This window comes from Anguilla rostrata, chromosome 14 (genome assembly GCF_018555375.3).
Source record: "Anguilla rostrata isolate EN2019 chromosome 14, ASM1855537v3, whole genome shotgun sequence".
In the NCBI taxonomy this organism is placed as follows: domain Eukaryota; kingdom Metazoa; phylum Chordata; class Actinopteri; order Anguilliformes; family Anguillidae; genus Anguilla; species Anguilla rostrata.
Window position 1 is genome coordinate 27,741,193 of NC_057946.1, and position 15,111 is coordinate 27,756,303.

General features: G+C 38.8%; 1 protein-coding gene and 1 long non-coding RNA gene across 4 annotated transcripts in view; one reads left to right on the forward strand and one right to left on the reverse strand.

Moving 5' to 3' along the window:
- Positions 1 to 9,604, reverse strand: part of LOC135239924 (myosin heavy chain, fast skeletal muscle-like) — a 24,904-nt gene extending 15,300 nt beyond the window's left edge. The window contains exons 1-28 of the mRNA XM_064308928.1: positions 9,558 to 9,604; positions 9,108 to 9,145; positions 7,723 to 7,941; positions 7,473 to 7,616; positions 7,225 to 7,381; positions 7,101 to 7,128; positions 6,876 to 6,984; positions 6,626 to 6,718; positions 6,468 to 6,531; positions 6,273 to 6,371; positions 6,075 to 6,178; positions 5,046 to 5,184; positions 4,520 to 4,638; positions 4,213 to 4,362; positions 3,953 to 4,123; positions 3,542 to 3,863; positions 3,310 to 3,368; positions 3,123 to 3,210; positions 2,910 to 3,027; positions 2,689 to 2,812; positions 2,457 to 2,593; positions 1,863 to 2,118; positions 1,483 to 1,725; positions 1,224 to 1,400; positions 993 to 1,138; positions 818 to 908; positions 344 to 733; positions 124 to 250 (exon numbers count right to left, since the gene is read on the reverse strand). Of these exons, the coding sequence (XP_064164998.1) occupies positions 124 to 250; positions 344 to 733; positions 818 to 908; positions 993 to 1,138; positions 1,224 to 1,400; positions 1,483 to 1,725; positions 1,863 to 2,118; positions 2,457 to 2,593; positions 2,689 to 2,812; positions 2,910 to 3,027; positions 3,123 to 3,210; positions 3,310 to 3,368; positions 3,542 to 3,863; positions 3,953 to 4,123; positions 4,213 to 4,362; positions 4,520 to 4,638; positions 5,046 to 5,184; positions 6,075 to 6,178; positions 6,273 to 6,371; positions 6,468 to 6,531; positions 6,626 to 6,718; positions 6,876 to 6,984; positions 7,101 to 7,128; positions 7,225 to 7,381; positions 7,473 to 7,616; positions 7,723 to 7,929 (3,862 nt within the window). The 5' untranslated portion in view covers positions 7,930 to 7,941; positions 9,108 to 9,145; positions 9,558 to 9,604. The remainder of the gene's footprint in view (positions 1 to 123; positions 251 to 343; positions 734 to 817; positions 909 to 992; positions 1,139 to 1,223; positions 1,401 to 1,482; positions 1,726 to 1,862; positions 2,119 to 2,456; positions 2,594 to 2,688; positions 2,813 to 2,909; positions 3,028 to 3,122; positions 3,211 to 3,309; positions 3,369 to 3,541; positions 3,864 to 3,952; positions 4,124 to 4,212; positions 4,363 to 4,519; positions 4,639 to 5,045; positions 5,185 to 6,074; positions 6,179 to 6,272; positions 6,372 to 6,467; positions 6,532 to 6,625; positions 6,719 to 6,875; positions 6,985 to 7,100; positions 7,129 to 7,224; positions 7,382 to 7,472; positions 7,617 to 7,722; positions 7,942 to 9,107; positions 9,146 to 9,557) is intronic.
- Positions 9,605 to 9,714: 110 nt separating this feature from the next.
- Positions 9,715 to 14,784, forward strand: LOC135239832 (uncharacterized). 3 transcript variants are annotated; one of them, XR_010325510.1, is made up of 4 exons: positions 9,715 to 9,894; positions 11,258 to 11,394; positions 14,361 to 14,468; positions 14,634 to 14,784. It is a non-coding gene; the product is annotated as an uncharacterized LOC135239832 (long non-coding RNA). The 3 variants fall into 3 exon arrangements; XR_010325511.1 differs by lacking the exons at positions 14,361 to 14,468; positions 14,634 to 14,784 and adding an exon at positions 11,745 to 12,242 and having other exon boundaries at positions 11,155 to 11,394; XR_010325509.1 differs by lacking the exons at positions 14,361 to 14,468; positions 14,634 to 14,784 and adding an exon at positions 11,745 to 12,242.
- Positions 14,785 to 15,111: the final 327 nt, after the last annotated feature.

Consider the following 15,111-nt stretch of genomic DNA (forward strand, 5'->3'; position numbering starts at 1 on the left):
TGTTGTCTGCAGATAACTCATGAATTAACAACAATTAAATACATTGCTATTGTTCAATGTATTCCACTGAAGTGTTTTTTAGATTTTGAAGACAAACTCAAAAACAATGAAACTTGTCTTTACCGTTCTCTGTCAGCAGTCTGGCTTTCTGTGCACCGAAATCATTTAACTGGCGCACGTTTTCATCATTCTTGGTCTTGACTTCACTGAGTTGATCCTCAAGAGTACGACACAGCTTCTCCAGATTTGACTGTTAATAAGAATGGTTTTCAGTTTTTATTTTATCTGTTAAATTATTTATCATTATTATAATATTCATGAACACAGTCATCAAGTCACTGACCTTAGTTTTAGCAATAGCCTCCATGTTGCTTGAGAGGTCATCAATTTCCATTTTAAATTCACTCTTCTCCTTCTCCAGCTTCTGCTTAACTCGCTGAAGGTTGTCGATTTGTTCTCCCAGTTCAGCCACGCTGTCGGCCTGCTTCTTGCGAAGAGCGGCAGCAGTTGCTTCATGCTGCAGGGTGGACTCCTCCAGGTCGCGACGCAGCTTCTGGAACTCAGCTTCGCGCTTCTTGTTCATCTCAATCTGAGCAGCAGTTGCACCTCCAGCTTCCTCTAGCCTCTCACTGATCTCCTCAAGTTCCCTGGAGAGATCAGCTCTCTGCTTCTCAACCTTAGCCCGAGCAGCACGCTCAGCCTCGATTTCCTCCTCCAGCTCCTCAATGCGAGCCTATAGATTGAAAGGGTTACATGGTATGTTATCCAATGAAATTTGGTAATATTTAATTAATCTAAGGGACTACTAATCATATACCTGAAGCTCCTTAATCTTCTTTTGAAGCTGAGCACCCAAGGATTGTTCATCCTCTATCTTGCTGAGGAGCTGGCTGGTCTCAAAGTCCTTCCTGTGAAGCACAAATACTTTCAATATGTAGATCTGCTCTCAGATTTAATACTAAAGTAGATTGTTTAGGAGAATTAATTCTTACTTCTTGAGTTTCTCCTCTGACTGCTGTTTGTCATTCTCCAGATCCATTACGGATTCCTGAGCCATTTTCAAATCACCCTCAAGCTTTCTCTTAGCTCTCTCAAGATCCATGCGAAGTTTCTTCTCTTGTTCCAGAGAGCCTTCAAGCTAAAATATTAAAAGTACCTCATCAAGATTTAAGAATTAAGATCACTTGCATTATTATATCAACCACAGAGAAAACCAAACTCACATCATCGACTTGTTGCTCGAGCTTGGTCTTAGCTTTGGACAGAGTGTTGACTTTGTCTTCCTCTGCCTGCAGATCATCCAGGGTCTGCTGGTGTGCCTCTTGGAGGGCTTTCTTCTCCTTGCTCAACTTGCCAATGCTCTCATCCTGAGAGGTCATCTCTTCAGTCAGATTTTTCACCTAGAAATATTCCACAGCATTAGTACAGAAGAACATTTATAGAGTTGAATTTACCATTTTTATAGTTAATTTGAACTGAAACCTTGTTTTCTGTGGCATGTTTCTCCTTTTCCACTTTAGCCAAGGTGAGCTCCAAGTCATCAATGTCTTTCTTCAGCTCAGAGCACTCATCCTCTAGTTTCCTCTTCTTTGCAGTGAGCTCGGAATTCATTTCCTCCTCATCTTCTAGTCTCTCAGTTGTTTCTTTGAGTTTTGCTTCAAGCTGAATCTTACTTTTGATGAGTCCCTCGCATCTCTCCTCAGCATCTACAAGACCTTCAGATTCCTGGGATTATAATGAAAGAAAATACATGAGTGTGAAAAAAGACTCTCTGGACCTTTGAAGTGTTGGTGTTAATAGATTGATTAACAATAACACACAGTCTTTTTGTATGTGTGCTAAGGTTAAACAGTAGAACTCACAGATGCTACTTGGAGCTGCAGGTCATTCTTTTCTTGCAGCAGAGAAACCATTTTCTCTTCAAGCTCCTTCTTTTTCGCTTCTGCCTTGGCCAGATCTTCCTTGCATTTTGTAAAGTCCTCCTTCATTTGGGCCATTTCCTTCTCAGCTTCAGCACTCTTCAGCAGTGGCTTGATCTTGAAGTACACCTTCATCCATGGCCAATGTTTCACATTCATGAATGAGCGGATGTTGTACTGGATTGTGAACACTGACTCTCTGTGTAATGAACACATTGGACGCAGTTATGTTATTCATTCAATGAAAGTTACTGACCTCACTTCAGTAGGAAAAATGAATGCTGGTGGGTAGAGAAATGAAATATGCTGTACTGTGTTGTGAAATCAGACTCCACGTGTCATAGGCAAGACAATCAATTGAAATTAAATGTTAATCCCATGATTTTAAAAATAACCTGGTTTTAAAAGCTTCCTTAATTAAGCTTCTCAGAAGGAAAAAAATCTGAAAAAAATTAGAACTGTTTCAATGAGAAGCAGCCTTTGTCAGGTAAGTCAATTTGCTCTTTATCGCAGTGAAGCAGTGTTGCTTTTACTTGCCTCCTCTCCATCATCTTCACAAACTCCTTTCTCATGAGGAAACCACGGCACAGAGCCTGAGTCATGGTCACCAGAGCAGCCAGTTTCTCATCTCGCATCTCCTCCAGAGTACCCAGAAGCCCAGCTTTGAAGAACACCTACAATGATTTTCAGTTAAGCTCTCCAGTTATATTCTTTGAATGTTTAGAAGCAGTCAGAATCATGTTTATTTACAGCAAATTAGCTTCTTTACCTTAGTGTGCCCAAATTTGTACTGAGTGTGATCAACATCGATGGATCCCAAGAGCTTCTCAGAAGCTTTCTTGTTGTCAATGAACTGCCCTTCTGGGATAACACTGGCGTTCAGTACTTTGTACCTGTGAAAGGTAGATTGAAGTTGTCAGATTCTCAGATATTGTTACAAAAGGAAAATAAAAACATGCACATGATGGTGTGATGGGACTATTGAATCACCTCTGCTTGAAGTCAGCATAGAGAATTCTGCTGGGGAAACCCTTTCTGCAGATTCTGATACCTTCCAGCACACCATTACACCTCAGCTGGTGGATAACGAGGAAGTTCTCCATGAGACCTGTGGAGGTTTTCAGCATTATGAGTTACACAGTTTTGAGTGCATATGGGCTGTTTATTTGGGCCAGAACTTGTTGTGGACTGTTGAAACAGTACCTGGTGTTTTAGATTCATTGGGAATCAGGCAACGCACAAAGTGAGGATGTGTGCTTCTCAAGTTGGTCATGAGCTTGCCCAAGTTCTCCTGCAGCATGATACAATAAATGTTGGTCAGTTTCTGCCACAATATTACAGTTTAATTTTACAGGCTTCCTATTATGCAATTAAGCCACATAAAACCTACCCTAAACTGAGAGGACACAGTCTGCATGGAACCACCCTTCTTCTTGCCTCCCTTCTTGGCTCCCTTTGCCTCTGAAAAAATTAGCAGTTTCATGTCATGTTTTTCATATTATTTTCATGTGAACAAATTGAGCTAGGCTAAAAACTTAATCATCATTTCATGGATGAGTAATGATTTCAAAGGTTCTGTAATGCTATCACATGTTTAAAAGTTAAGCTCATGTTCACTTTACTTTCACTTTTCTTACCCTCAGCCCCAGCAGTGGCTGCATACAGGAGAGCCAACAGTTTAACTGAGGACTTCTGGTACAGCTGCACAACAGAGTCATTCAGGGGGTCCTTGTTCTTGTCCAGCCAGCCGCAGATGTTGTAGTCCACAGTGCCAGCGTAGTGCACCAGGGAGAAGTGGGCCTCAGCCTTGCCTTTGGCAGGCTTGGGTTTCTGGAAGGCATTGCACTTGCCAAGATGCTGGTCATACAGTTTGCCCTTGAAAGTGGCATCTGAGGCCTTGGGGAACATGCACTCCTCTTCAAGGATGGAGAAGATGCCCATTGGCTGTTAAAAGAAGAAATTATGTTCACATGAATTCAAGAAGCCATTTTTTTGTATGTCACACTTATTTTGTAGTTACAACTCTCCCTCACCTTCTCGATGAGTTCAATGCAGGCAGCCAAATCCATACCGAAGTCAATGAACTCCCAATCAATTCCCTCTTTCTTGTACTCCTCTTGTTCCAGCACAAACATGTGGTGGTTGAAGAACTGTTGCAGTTTCTCATTGGTGAAGTTGATGCACAGCTGTTCCATGCTGTTGTACTTTGAGTGAAAATAATGACGCAAGTCAGCACTAATTATGTTGCATGTTAAAGGAAATCATTTTTGCATTTTTATGACTTATTACTTACATCAAAAATTTCAAAGCCAGCAATATCCAGCACACCGATGAAGAACTGTCTGGACTGCTTTGTGTCCAACATCTGGTTGATGCGGATGACCATCCACAAGAACATTCTCTCATAGATAGATTTGGCCAGAGCCATTACTGAATTGTTGACCTGTAAAAGTAATACAAACACTATAAGAATAACTTCTGTGCTCAAAGGATGTTGAAGCAATTCAGCAGTTCCTTATTTATGAAAATGGGATTTTTAAATTTGTATAGTAAATGCAAGTAAACTGAAGAACACGTGTCTTGAAGCATAAATACTCTACCTGTGGTACAGTCTGCCCCTTGGTGACAAACTCATTGCCGACCTTCACTCTGGGATAGCACATAGCCTTAAGCATATCAGCTGAGTTCAAGCCCAAGAGATATCCAACTTTATCAGCCACTGGAATGAGAATGCAGCAATGTGAGAATGAGGGATTGTGGTTACACAGACACTGATTAGCACAAACCTAACATATCTTTTCTGTGACCTGATGACTAGCCAGTCAAATGCACAATGATGTAGAACCAATTTACTTAGTTTTAGTGTTGTTCTGTACATACTGTAAATGTATTATGGGCACTAAATGACCAGGAGTTTAGCTTTTAGGAGTTTTGATGTTGTGATCGTGGTTTTCTTTCATCAACTGCTAATAATTATCATAACCAGAATTATTATTAAATTTGTATGAAGAATTTTTTTGCTAGAAACATTTTTGCTCTTGTAAAATCTATCATAGCTGATTTATAGTTGACCTGACAATTGAACAAAAAAATGAAAATTGCTGATTTCTCGGTAACTGTACTCACCCTCTGTGCCATCAGGTTCAGCCTGCTCCTCACGCTGCTTCTGTTTGAACTTCATGTTACCATGGTGAATCACAGCACCAGTCAGCTTGTAGATGCCCATTTTCTCATCATTGGTGAAGCCCAAGATGTCAATGGCAGTCTAGATGACAAGGATGGGTTTAGATTAGAGAATGTTTGTGAAGTCTCGCTGTCCTTACTGACTATTGTAAGTCTATCAAGCACAAAAAAAGCTATTATTAATAGAAGACTTTCAGATACATCACTGTCACATTACATTATTAATATAATTGTTTTCCTTATTTATTAGTAGCCGTCTTAACTAGTGCTAGTTTCAACCTGCTCACCAATGGAATTGTTTGCTTAGTACACAGTTGGCTAAGTGCTAATATGGGAGGTAAAATTCAATAAGATAGGTGTCTTTGAGTTTTATATGAGTTTTCAAGTAGCTAACCAGGAAGCTACATAGGATCAATGACATCATTCACATCAGGAACATTGATGATGCAGCTAGCTAGCAAGCAATCAAGGGTATCATTAGTTAGTCAATCTAGCTAAGCAGCTACATTGCCAATAATATAGAGTAGATCATTTATATTAGTCAAAAAGCACACATGACCATTAGAGAACTTAGTTGGAAGCTTAGAAACTGGCATAATTTTTTAAAATTATATTTACATTTGTGTGGCTGTAATGAATTTTTTATTTGCTTTTCTTTTCCTAATTAATTTGTAATTATGCATAGAAATGAAATGAAAGACATTCCACAGATTATGTAAGCGTACCTGTTATCGCTGTACAAGTACCCTATGAGCACTTTCACCATTTTAAAACTAGACATGTGTGGTGTGCAGACAGTGTAAGCTAACATTTTCTATGCTTTAGAGCGGAAGCTTGATGGAGTCAAATGTGGCGATCAACACTTGCTTTGTAAATGAGTGCTCTGATTTGTGGTCAACTACCCAATTAAGAGGTTAATAGAGGGTTATGAGCCTTTGGAGTATGAGCCTTTGCCATGTGTGAATCACTCACATCTGTGGCCACCAGCTCCTCCTTGTCATCAATGCTGGCCACTGTGATCTGGCCCTGGCTGATCATGGGGAAATCGTAGGGGTTGGTTGTGATGAGCGTCATTTCTGTTAAAAACAAAAGGTTGATTGAGATCAGTCAGACATTTCCCCATGTTTTCCACTCATATTATTTTATAAAGTTTCATGTAGGCAATCTCACCAATCAGCTCAGGTTTGTGGTTGGTCATCATCTGGTAGAAGATGTGGTAGCCTCTCTCATCTGGGAGCTGGAATGTTACTCTGGACTTCTCCAGCAGATCTGGCCAAGAAAGATTTTAAAAATCATATCAAATGAACATTCCCATAGAAATAACCTATGAATGTTAAAATTAACAAATTTTTTTTTTTAACTCACAAGTCTCAATGTCAGCACTGGCCAGTTTTCCAGATGTGCCAAAATGAATTCTGATGAATTTACCCTATTGGAAACAGTACAGTGTTATTAGCATTGATGAACTGTCAACAGATTCCAAGAAATCCCTTTAATGGCTTATGGTTTCCTTTCACACTTACAAATCGAGAGGAGTTGTCATTCCTCACAGTCTTGGCATTTCCATAAGCTTCCAGCAGGGGGTTAGCAGCAATGATCTGATCCTCCAGGGATCCCTACAGAAGGCAAAGGATTTGACGAACACAGGTCACAGGAGATAAACTCCAGCATGTTCCTGCACTTTCAATGCCTTTATTCTGCTATTTTCAATATAATGTACATTTATCTCTTTCAACAACGCGTTGCTCAATGATGACCGAAACATTTTTTCACCTGTATTTTGCCACCTGCTTCTTTCTTTTTGTCACCTGCCACTGCGATTGTCGCAAAGTACTGGATGACACGTTTGGTGTTCACAGTCTTTCCAGCACCAGATTCTCCACTGAGAATTAAGAAAGGCAAGAGCAGGTCAGCCTGGAGAAGTCTTGTTAAACCAGATCCAATACAAGATGAGCAGTTATTTTTGTACAGGTAAAGAAGCTTCCTGGAAATACTTACGTAATCAGGACAGACTGATTTTCTCTATCTGCAAAAACAAAGTGTATTTTTTTAGCAAATCTATTGAATTACAGTAAATATGAAAGTAAAACATGTCCACAGACCATTTTAAGTGCACCCTTACCAGTGAGCATGAACTGATAGGCATTGTCTGAGACAGAGAAGATGTGTGGTGGGGCCTCCATGCGCTTTTTGCCTCTGTAGGCCGATACGACCTCTTGGTCGTACACTGGGAGCCACTTGTAGGGATTTACCGTGGCACAGAACAGCCCAGAGTAGGTCTGAAACAGGAAGGCAACACATTTCAGATAACCTGCAGATTTCATGCAACATGGAAAAATCATGAATTGTGAACAGTTTTGAATGACTTACGTAGATCATCCATGCTGCGTAACGCTCTTTGAGGTTATACAGCACAGAGGCTTCATTGAGGTGAGTCATCATGGCCATGTCCTCAATTTTATCGAACTTGGGAGGGTTCATTGGGGTGACATCATCCTCCTTAACTGTTACAGTCTGAAAAAAAAGTAATGTCATCAGATAATCAGCCAAGACCCTTAGAATGTTAAGCATGTTTACATTGCTCAGTGGATATTTTTTCTGCAATAGTTGAAAGACGTACTTCTTGAGTGTCAGTGACTTTGACGGTGACTTTGCCCCCTTCTTTGCTCAGGATTGTGCCTTTAAGGTACAGCTCCTTAGTATCAGTCACATAGCAGGCAGTCTTGGCATCGAAAGGTCTGCTTTGAGCCTCGAGTCTCTCCTGCTCCGGCTTCCGCAGGTAGATGGCGGCCTTGCCGTAAACGGCCATTTCAGCGTCGGTACTCATGGTTGCTGCTCACTGTGGTGGTACAGAGTATTACAGTTTAGTAAACACTCCCTTCATAAACTTTCTTATTCTTTAAGTACATTTTATGTTTGTCTTTAAGAAGAAAGAGCATCACACATTATCATTGTAGCATTGCTCCCGGGCAGCTAGTTGGTTTGATAATTATCTTTACAATAGAACTCTCAGTGTATATATTGATGGGGAAAATTGTGCATCAGTTTTGATCACCAGGGATGTACCTCAAGGGTCTGTCCTTGATTCCATTATATTTATATTTCATATTAATAACATGTCTTTACCTATGCAGGGTTTTAAAAACCATCTGTAGTCAGACAACATCATCATTGACTTCTATACCACTTTGTCTCAAGCAGTTCAGTAACTCCTACTGTTGTATTTTAACAACCTTCTAGCTGATCTCTGTGATCTTAATTGAGTTTTTAATCTCAATTCTAATAAAACAAAGATTATGTATTTATTTAGATCTCATTCCCAGGCTGCTGCTAATAAAATATTTCTACCATGTATTGGAAATGTATTGAGCACATAACATCTTCCAAATATTTAGAAATTTGGCTGGATGAGAAACTCAAATTATAACCCACAATGACTGTCTTGTTTTTTGAAAAAGCAAAAATTAATTTATATTTATTTTATAATTATAAACAAGCCATTTTATGTTCTATGCTAGAAGGAAACACATTTTAACTGCCTATCTTCCTGTGATTGATTGCAGAGACATTCTGCACCTGTGTGCCCCCAACACTACCATGCGGGCCACTGGCAGTTCATCACAGTGCCTTTGTTAGTCTCAAATGCAAAACCTCTCATCCGCCATTTTGATTTGCTTTTCACTGTGCCTTAACCTTACTCTGAATTTGGGAAGATTGCTTTTGTTTACTGTGCTTCATGGTGTTTAAATCAGCTCAGCTTCAGCATTCCATCCCATTGTTTACTATTTTAAGCTTTTTACGAACCATAAAAGCTGTCAGGTGTCCTTACTATGGCGGATAAGGTGCCGTTGACCTGTTAGATCAAGAAGACTCTTTCCATTTCGTAATTGATTTTGTGTTCTACTACTTTACAGAATTGTTAAATGTGGTGTGCTGAAACTTAACATTTTTATCTCAATGGGACTCGCCTAGGTAAATAAAGGATCATGTAAAATAAAAACATACCTTTTCTCACCCCCCAAGAGCAGTTGTATTCCAGGACACTGTAAAACATTATGTTTTTAAAACACTTTCAATTCAGCTTTTTTTCTGCAAACATAAAATGTCTAATTAAAATAACAGCCATTACAATCATCATCAAAACATACACATATAGAATGACAAGAACAGGCCATTCAGCCATCTAGGCTGGTTCAACATATTTGTGCTAACCTTCTCTGATCTATTCATTTATTCACATATTTCAGCCACATGAAAACCACATTTCAGATGTGTTTTAACAATCCTCTGTATGCACACACACAAACAAACCCACATGCACACACACGCACACACACACACACACACACACACTCATGACAACTGCATGAGTCCCTACAGCATTAAATAAAGACAGTAAAATGTTCATATGGGATCTGCTCCGACAGTGTAGGCTGAATGATGTGTGGGACTCACCACAGGCTGTGTCGTAATGTCCTTCTGTGTTGTGAACACCTCTGTGCTGCTCCTTATATTGGGTTGTAAGTGCTAGCCCAGCACAAGCTATATTTGGACATCAAGGTATGGTCAAGCTTTGGTCAAGGTATGAATTTGTCAGTAGTTTCAGCCAATTATGGGTATGTTAAGATGTGGCTACTTTATCCAATCTGTAGATCTTTTTTTTTTTACGGTCAGACATTTAATCAAATCTTTGTAACCAATCACAGGCATGTATATTCTCCAAAGTATATTTCATAAGTATTTTAAATTTTAGAGTTTCAGAAGGACATTCTTCTAAAAGTCAGAAATATCGGTAAGTTTTGATAAATGTTTTTTGTTGAATGTTTTGGTTTCAGTGAAAATTCTTTGTCGTACATACCAACAAAATCTTGTCTTTGTACAGATTTGCATATTTACAAAGCAGTATATTTCTAAAGCTGGTCCTGCTTCCAACTAGTGATGGGAAGATGTAACATGGGATATTTATTTGTTTATTACCTTAGTTTTACTTTAAAGAGACATAATCAAATTCAAATGTGATTAATGTCAGTTAATTGAGCTTCAGTGACTTCAGCTGTTGCAGGGTCACCTCTTTTTTGAGTTTAAGAGCTGATTTGAGAAAACAGGCTAGAGATCACAATTAGACCGAATGTCTATACCTTGTATTTGTGACACAAAATTTTCCAACTGAAGTTGAAATGAAAATAAAAATCAATTACTGTATAATAATGTAACTGTTAAGAAAATAATTCTACACATACTACTGGAGAAATATTATGTTTACATGTAAACTTTAGCACAAAATAGAATTCATAATATTGAATATTTATTTCAGCTTATATGTTTTTAATATGAATTTATAGAATATTTTTTAAATTTTCAAGACCTTTGTCATGTCACAGAAATTCTATTTTATTTATCTGTTTATTGTTACATCTGGCTCAAAATTTAACATGCTCATTTAGTGCTGTAGTTATGTCATATATCAAGTCATAGACATATTTCAAGAGTCAAACTGTCAAAAAATGTTGTAGACAGTGACAGATAATGTGACGAATACATGAACATACATTGCAAATGCCCTAATCACAAATAGTCCTTTCTTTATCAATATTTATTATTTTATAATTTTCAAACTGTATATTGCACATGATTGCGTGTGGGACACTCAAAGTACAGGGCAGCCACGATGGAATTGTATGCATTTATTGCCATGTTGTGATCAAATGTACATTTTCAGTAAAGAACAGATAGCAGCAGAGTTACGTGTTATTAATGTGCAATTAACAGGTGTTTTTGTAATAGTTTCAGTTATAAAATATATTGAATAATATTGAAATGCAACACATAGATTCATAGATTATATGATCACTGATCGCAGTGTTTGCAGTTCATTGGTAATAGTGTTTTCCTGTTACTGCTTAATCTAAGATGTGTAATAAAGCAGTCATCGCTTGTTAATATGTAATACTCATAGGTTGTTGCTTGATGCGTTTGCCCTCACATAACTGACAGTAAATGTTTATGAGGTTTTCTTAGTGGTTAAGAAGGTGAGGATATATTTACTTCCTAGGAAGGATTGATAGGCTTCCACGCATGCAGTCAGTCTGCAAGCACACCAGCGGCCAGCATCTGTTCGCTTCTCATCAGCATTCCTGGCATGTTCACCATGACAGGAACTAAGCACTTCTGTGAGCTCCTCACTGCAGGGGGGACTCTAATTCCAGACCGGTGACCCTCTCCATGTGTGGCGAGTGTGAGTCTCACTAGCTATCCTGCTGCTGTAACTGCTAGGAATGGCAGTTTTACAAAGGTATGTAGATATTCTAATCCCACTTCTGCTCTCTCTCTCTGTTTGATTTTAGTGATGGGCTTTGGTTTTACTTGTGCAGGTGATTGTGTGGCAGGTCTGTGTGTTTTGATTGAGTTAACAGGCTTTGATTTAACCTGTACAGTTAGTTGTTTATTAGGCCCTTGGGGCTTAGCGCCATGCTTAGCGTTAGCGTTAGGCTCACTGGGGCAGTTGACCCCAGTGTAGCAGAGCTCATAAATACAACCTGATAGGAACATGTTTCCCCCTGAGGAACGTGTGTGTGACCCCTGTATCAGGAGACCTGTCCTTTTGTGGGCACAACTTTTACCTTATTTTCCTTTGAGCTGCAGCTGCTGGTCCCAGAACAGCCCACAGAGAGAGGGGGAGTAAGGACACCACTACTCTACTGCTGTGTGTGTGTGTGTGTGTGTGTGTGTGTGTAAATAGGGTCCGAGAAAACAGCACAAAGAAAAAAACAGCACCTTGTTGCAGTAGATGTGCTATGTGTCTGTCAATGTCTAAATCAATGCAAATGACAAAAACACACAATACCTATACAACATGCAATACCATCCAAAACTGTTGCCACCATTGGTAAAGATGAGATAAAAAGGCTATGAGAAAAAGGCTATGAGAAAATGTGTTTTTTATCAGCTTGATGTTGCACTCTTGCACACTTGAAAAAAATTTGTTCACAGAAAATAAATATTTTCTCAACAACATGTTTGCTGTAATTATCCATGAAATTCTTATGAAAAACTCAAATAGAATTATATTGTGATTATATTCTGCTTTTTATGTTCATTAGAGTCTTCAGGAACACTGTTGACTTCCTGTTCCTCTTGGGTGTATAAATATGAGCTGACACACACGTCAAACTTCATTAGTTGTTCATCAACATGGGAAAGGTTAGAAAACCCACATTGAATGAGACAGAAGGTTGTTTATCTTCATAAATTAGGCATAAAATGGATACAAAATTATCTAATCACATTAAAACACCCATCTCCACTACTAGGGCAATCATTATGAAGCTAACAGGCTGTGATGAACCTGCATGAAAGAGCACAAGTGTCTTATGCCCCCACCTATAGTGAGGAGGGTGGTTGGAGAGAAAGAAAATTATCCAAGGGGGGCGCAAAGACTCCAAAACTAGCACTTCCGCTTCCAGAGAAGCTATTCGGAAGGTTTGCCAGGAGAAAGCCTCTCCTGTCATCAAACCAGAAATGTCAGTATGTGCAGTTATGTGCTAAATGTGTTTGGAACTTTGATTGGAAAAACATTTCAAAGAATTCCTATAAATAATAAGAAAATAATAATAATAATAATCATAATAATAATTATTATTATTATTATCAATAATAATACTAATAATACATAAAAATAAATCAATCAAAATGAATAAATAAATAACAGACCACAACATCAAGCTTTTGCATCCCAGACCTAAACACCACTGAAAACCTGTGGGGGTGAGCTTAACAAGAGTGCACAAGCAAAGACCACAGACTTTTGTGGATCCTTTGCTATGTATTCTCCAACCTTGACAAACAGCACAGAAGACAGTGTAATTGTCTTGGAACAGCAGGGTGTAGGAAGTAGTTGCGCCAACAATTGGGATGTCTTTTTCAGAGTATTTTGTGTAAAATAATGAATTTTCACACTGAGCAAAGGTATTTTAATATGATATATTTTTAGACATTGCTGAGCAGAAGAAACATGTGATAAATGATAAAGTGAATTTTATTCATCATTTTTTGTACATACAAATAACCCATAAATGAATATTTGCAATGTCTTTTAGAGGTTTTTTTTTTTTTTGCACCTGCTTTTCCCTAAAACACCCCTCGCTGAATCTGCCCTGCCTAGGATTGGTCAGAGAATGACACTTTGAATCTGACCAATCGTAACGGGGCGGATACAGCATGAGGTCGCATTTTAGGCAAAAGTGGGGCAAAAAAAACACCTTTCGGAGGACACTGCATTCACAGCACTAATCCTGCACGTGCTATTAGACATCCTGTCCAGCAGAGGGCATTATCCTCACACTGTCCTCACATGTACTGCACTGTTACCCTGCGTGTCCTTGGGGGCTATAAATCAGCTAGCGCGCCACGTGCTGTGGCTGTTACAGGACCGGGACACGGTGGGGAAGTTAACTTCATCATCAGGGAGGACAACATGAGTTGCAGCAGCAGCAGAGGCCCATAGCTTCAGCTGTCAGGGGTCAAGGGTCACGTCGCATACATTCCACCAGCGTACCATGTGTCAGTCCCTGCCTGCCTCCTGACTGACACAGCATCAGTTTTAAAAACACCTTTGACAATCCAGGAAACTCAAAGCTATTTTATGGTATATTTATTTCACACTTTTGACAAATTCAGTATGAATTCATAAAAAAAAGACAATAGTTAATTATAAACCAAATGTCAAACCCCTTATTCAGACCAATTAGGCAATTTTTGTTATTGCTTTTCTTTATCAGCATATGCACTACAGTGCGGGGTATTAGTGCACTTGTGTAATTTCTGTATATTCTGAAGATATACTGTATTACAATATTTATGTACCTTTGCACACTATGAAAGGTCTACCTATTATCCTTATTGTTGATTTTTTAAATGTTTGTTTTCTAGATTTAAAATTTGTATTAATATTAATTGCTGTATCAATTGTATTGACATTATGATGGTTCATTTAACCTGATGTTAATCAGTTTGAAATATTGTAGTGATTACATTTGTGCTCTTTCTGATATTGTGGTTTTGATACTCTGAGTAAGTTTGTACTTTGTGTGAGACTTGCGTTTGAAACATCATTATCATGTGCAGAATTGTAAGCAAACCTTTCTCCGTCTGATGTCATGTCTGACTTGCAAGGTTATTTACATGCATGCAGTCAAATGCCCTCCTGTCCTAACGAAGACCCCAAATGGGCTAAAACGTTGATTCTTGTGTTTTTCTCAGAGCAGTCACGATGGTGTTTGGACTTCATTCCCATCTGTAATTTCTGACGTTGCCAGGAGAGGGCAGTATATATCAGTGAAACTCCTGAGATTATGCTGCTTTTTAGAGGTTTGTGTTTCATATTTTACATTTAATAGAATCCAAGTTAATGTGTCAGCACATGTTCTTTTTTAATAGTTATTTTATTGGAATTTACATTCATGCCTTGGGTGCCATCCCCACACTCCATTGGCTGCATGATCCTGATTGACGACCAATTGGTTTTCTTTTCAGGGCCAAAGAAGTGCTTCCCATACCTGCACAGCTGAGCCAAACCAAGATGGCCAGACTCCAGATGGATCCTGTCGTCTACCACCAAGTCAGAGCAGCGACCAGATTGTCAGTCAAATGCACAGTTCAAAACATCAGGTTGTAAAAACAGATTATTTTTTCAGGTAAAATTTCTGGTTGGTAATTCATCTTCGGCTTGTTCTGGTTTGATGTGTGAGTTTGTTTTATCATATGGTAAATGTAATGGACTGATTAATAGCTTTTCGCCTAATGATGCCTCTCATTCGCAGAGCGTTGGGTTGGATTAGGTGTCTGCTCAGCACTTCACTCCAGGCGGTTGACGCACTCACTGCAACAACGTTCTCTGAGATGTCGCCTTATACAGAATGAGGTTGCCCTATTTTATTTTGTGTCACTTACATTTTTATTGAGTTTTCACGAATTAAAGACAAGAAACATAGAATAATAAATCACAACATAC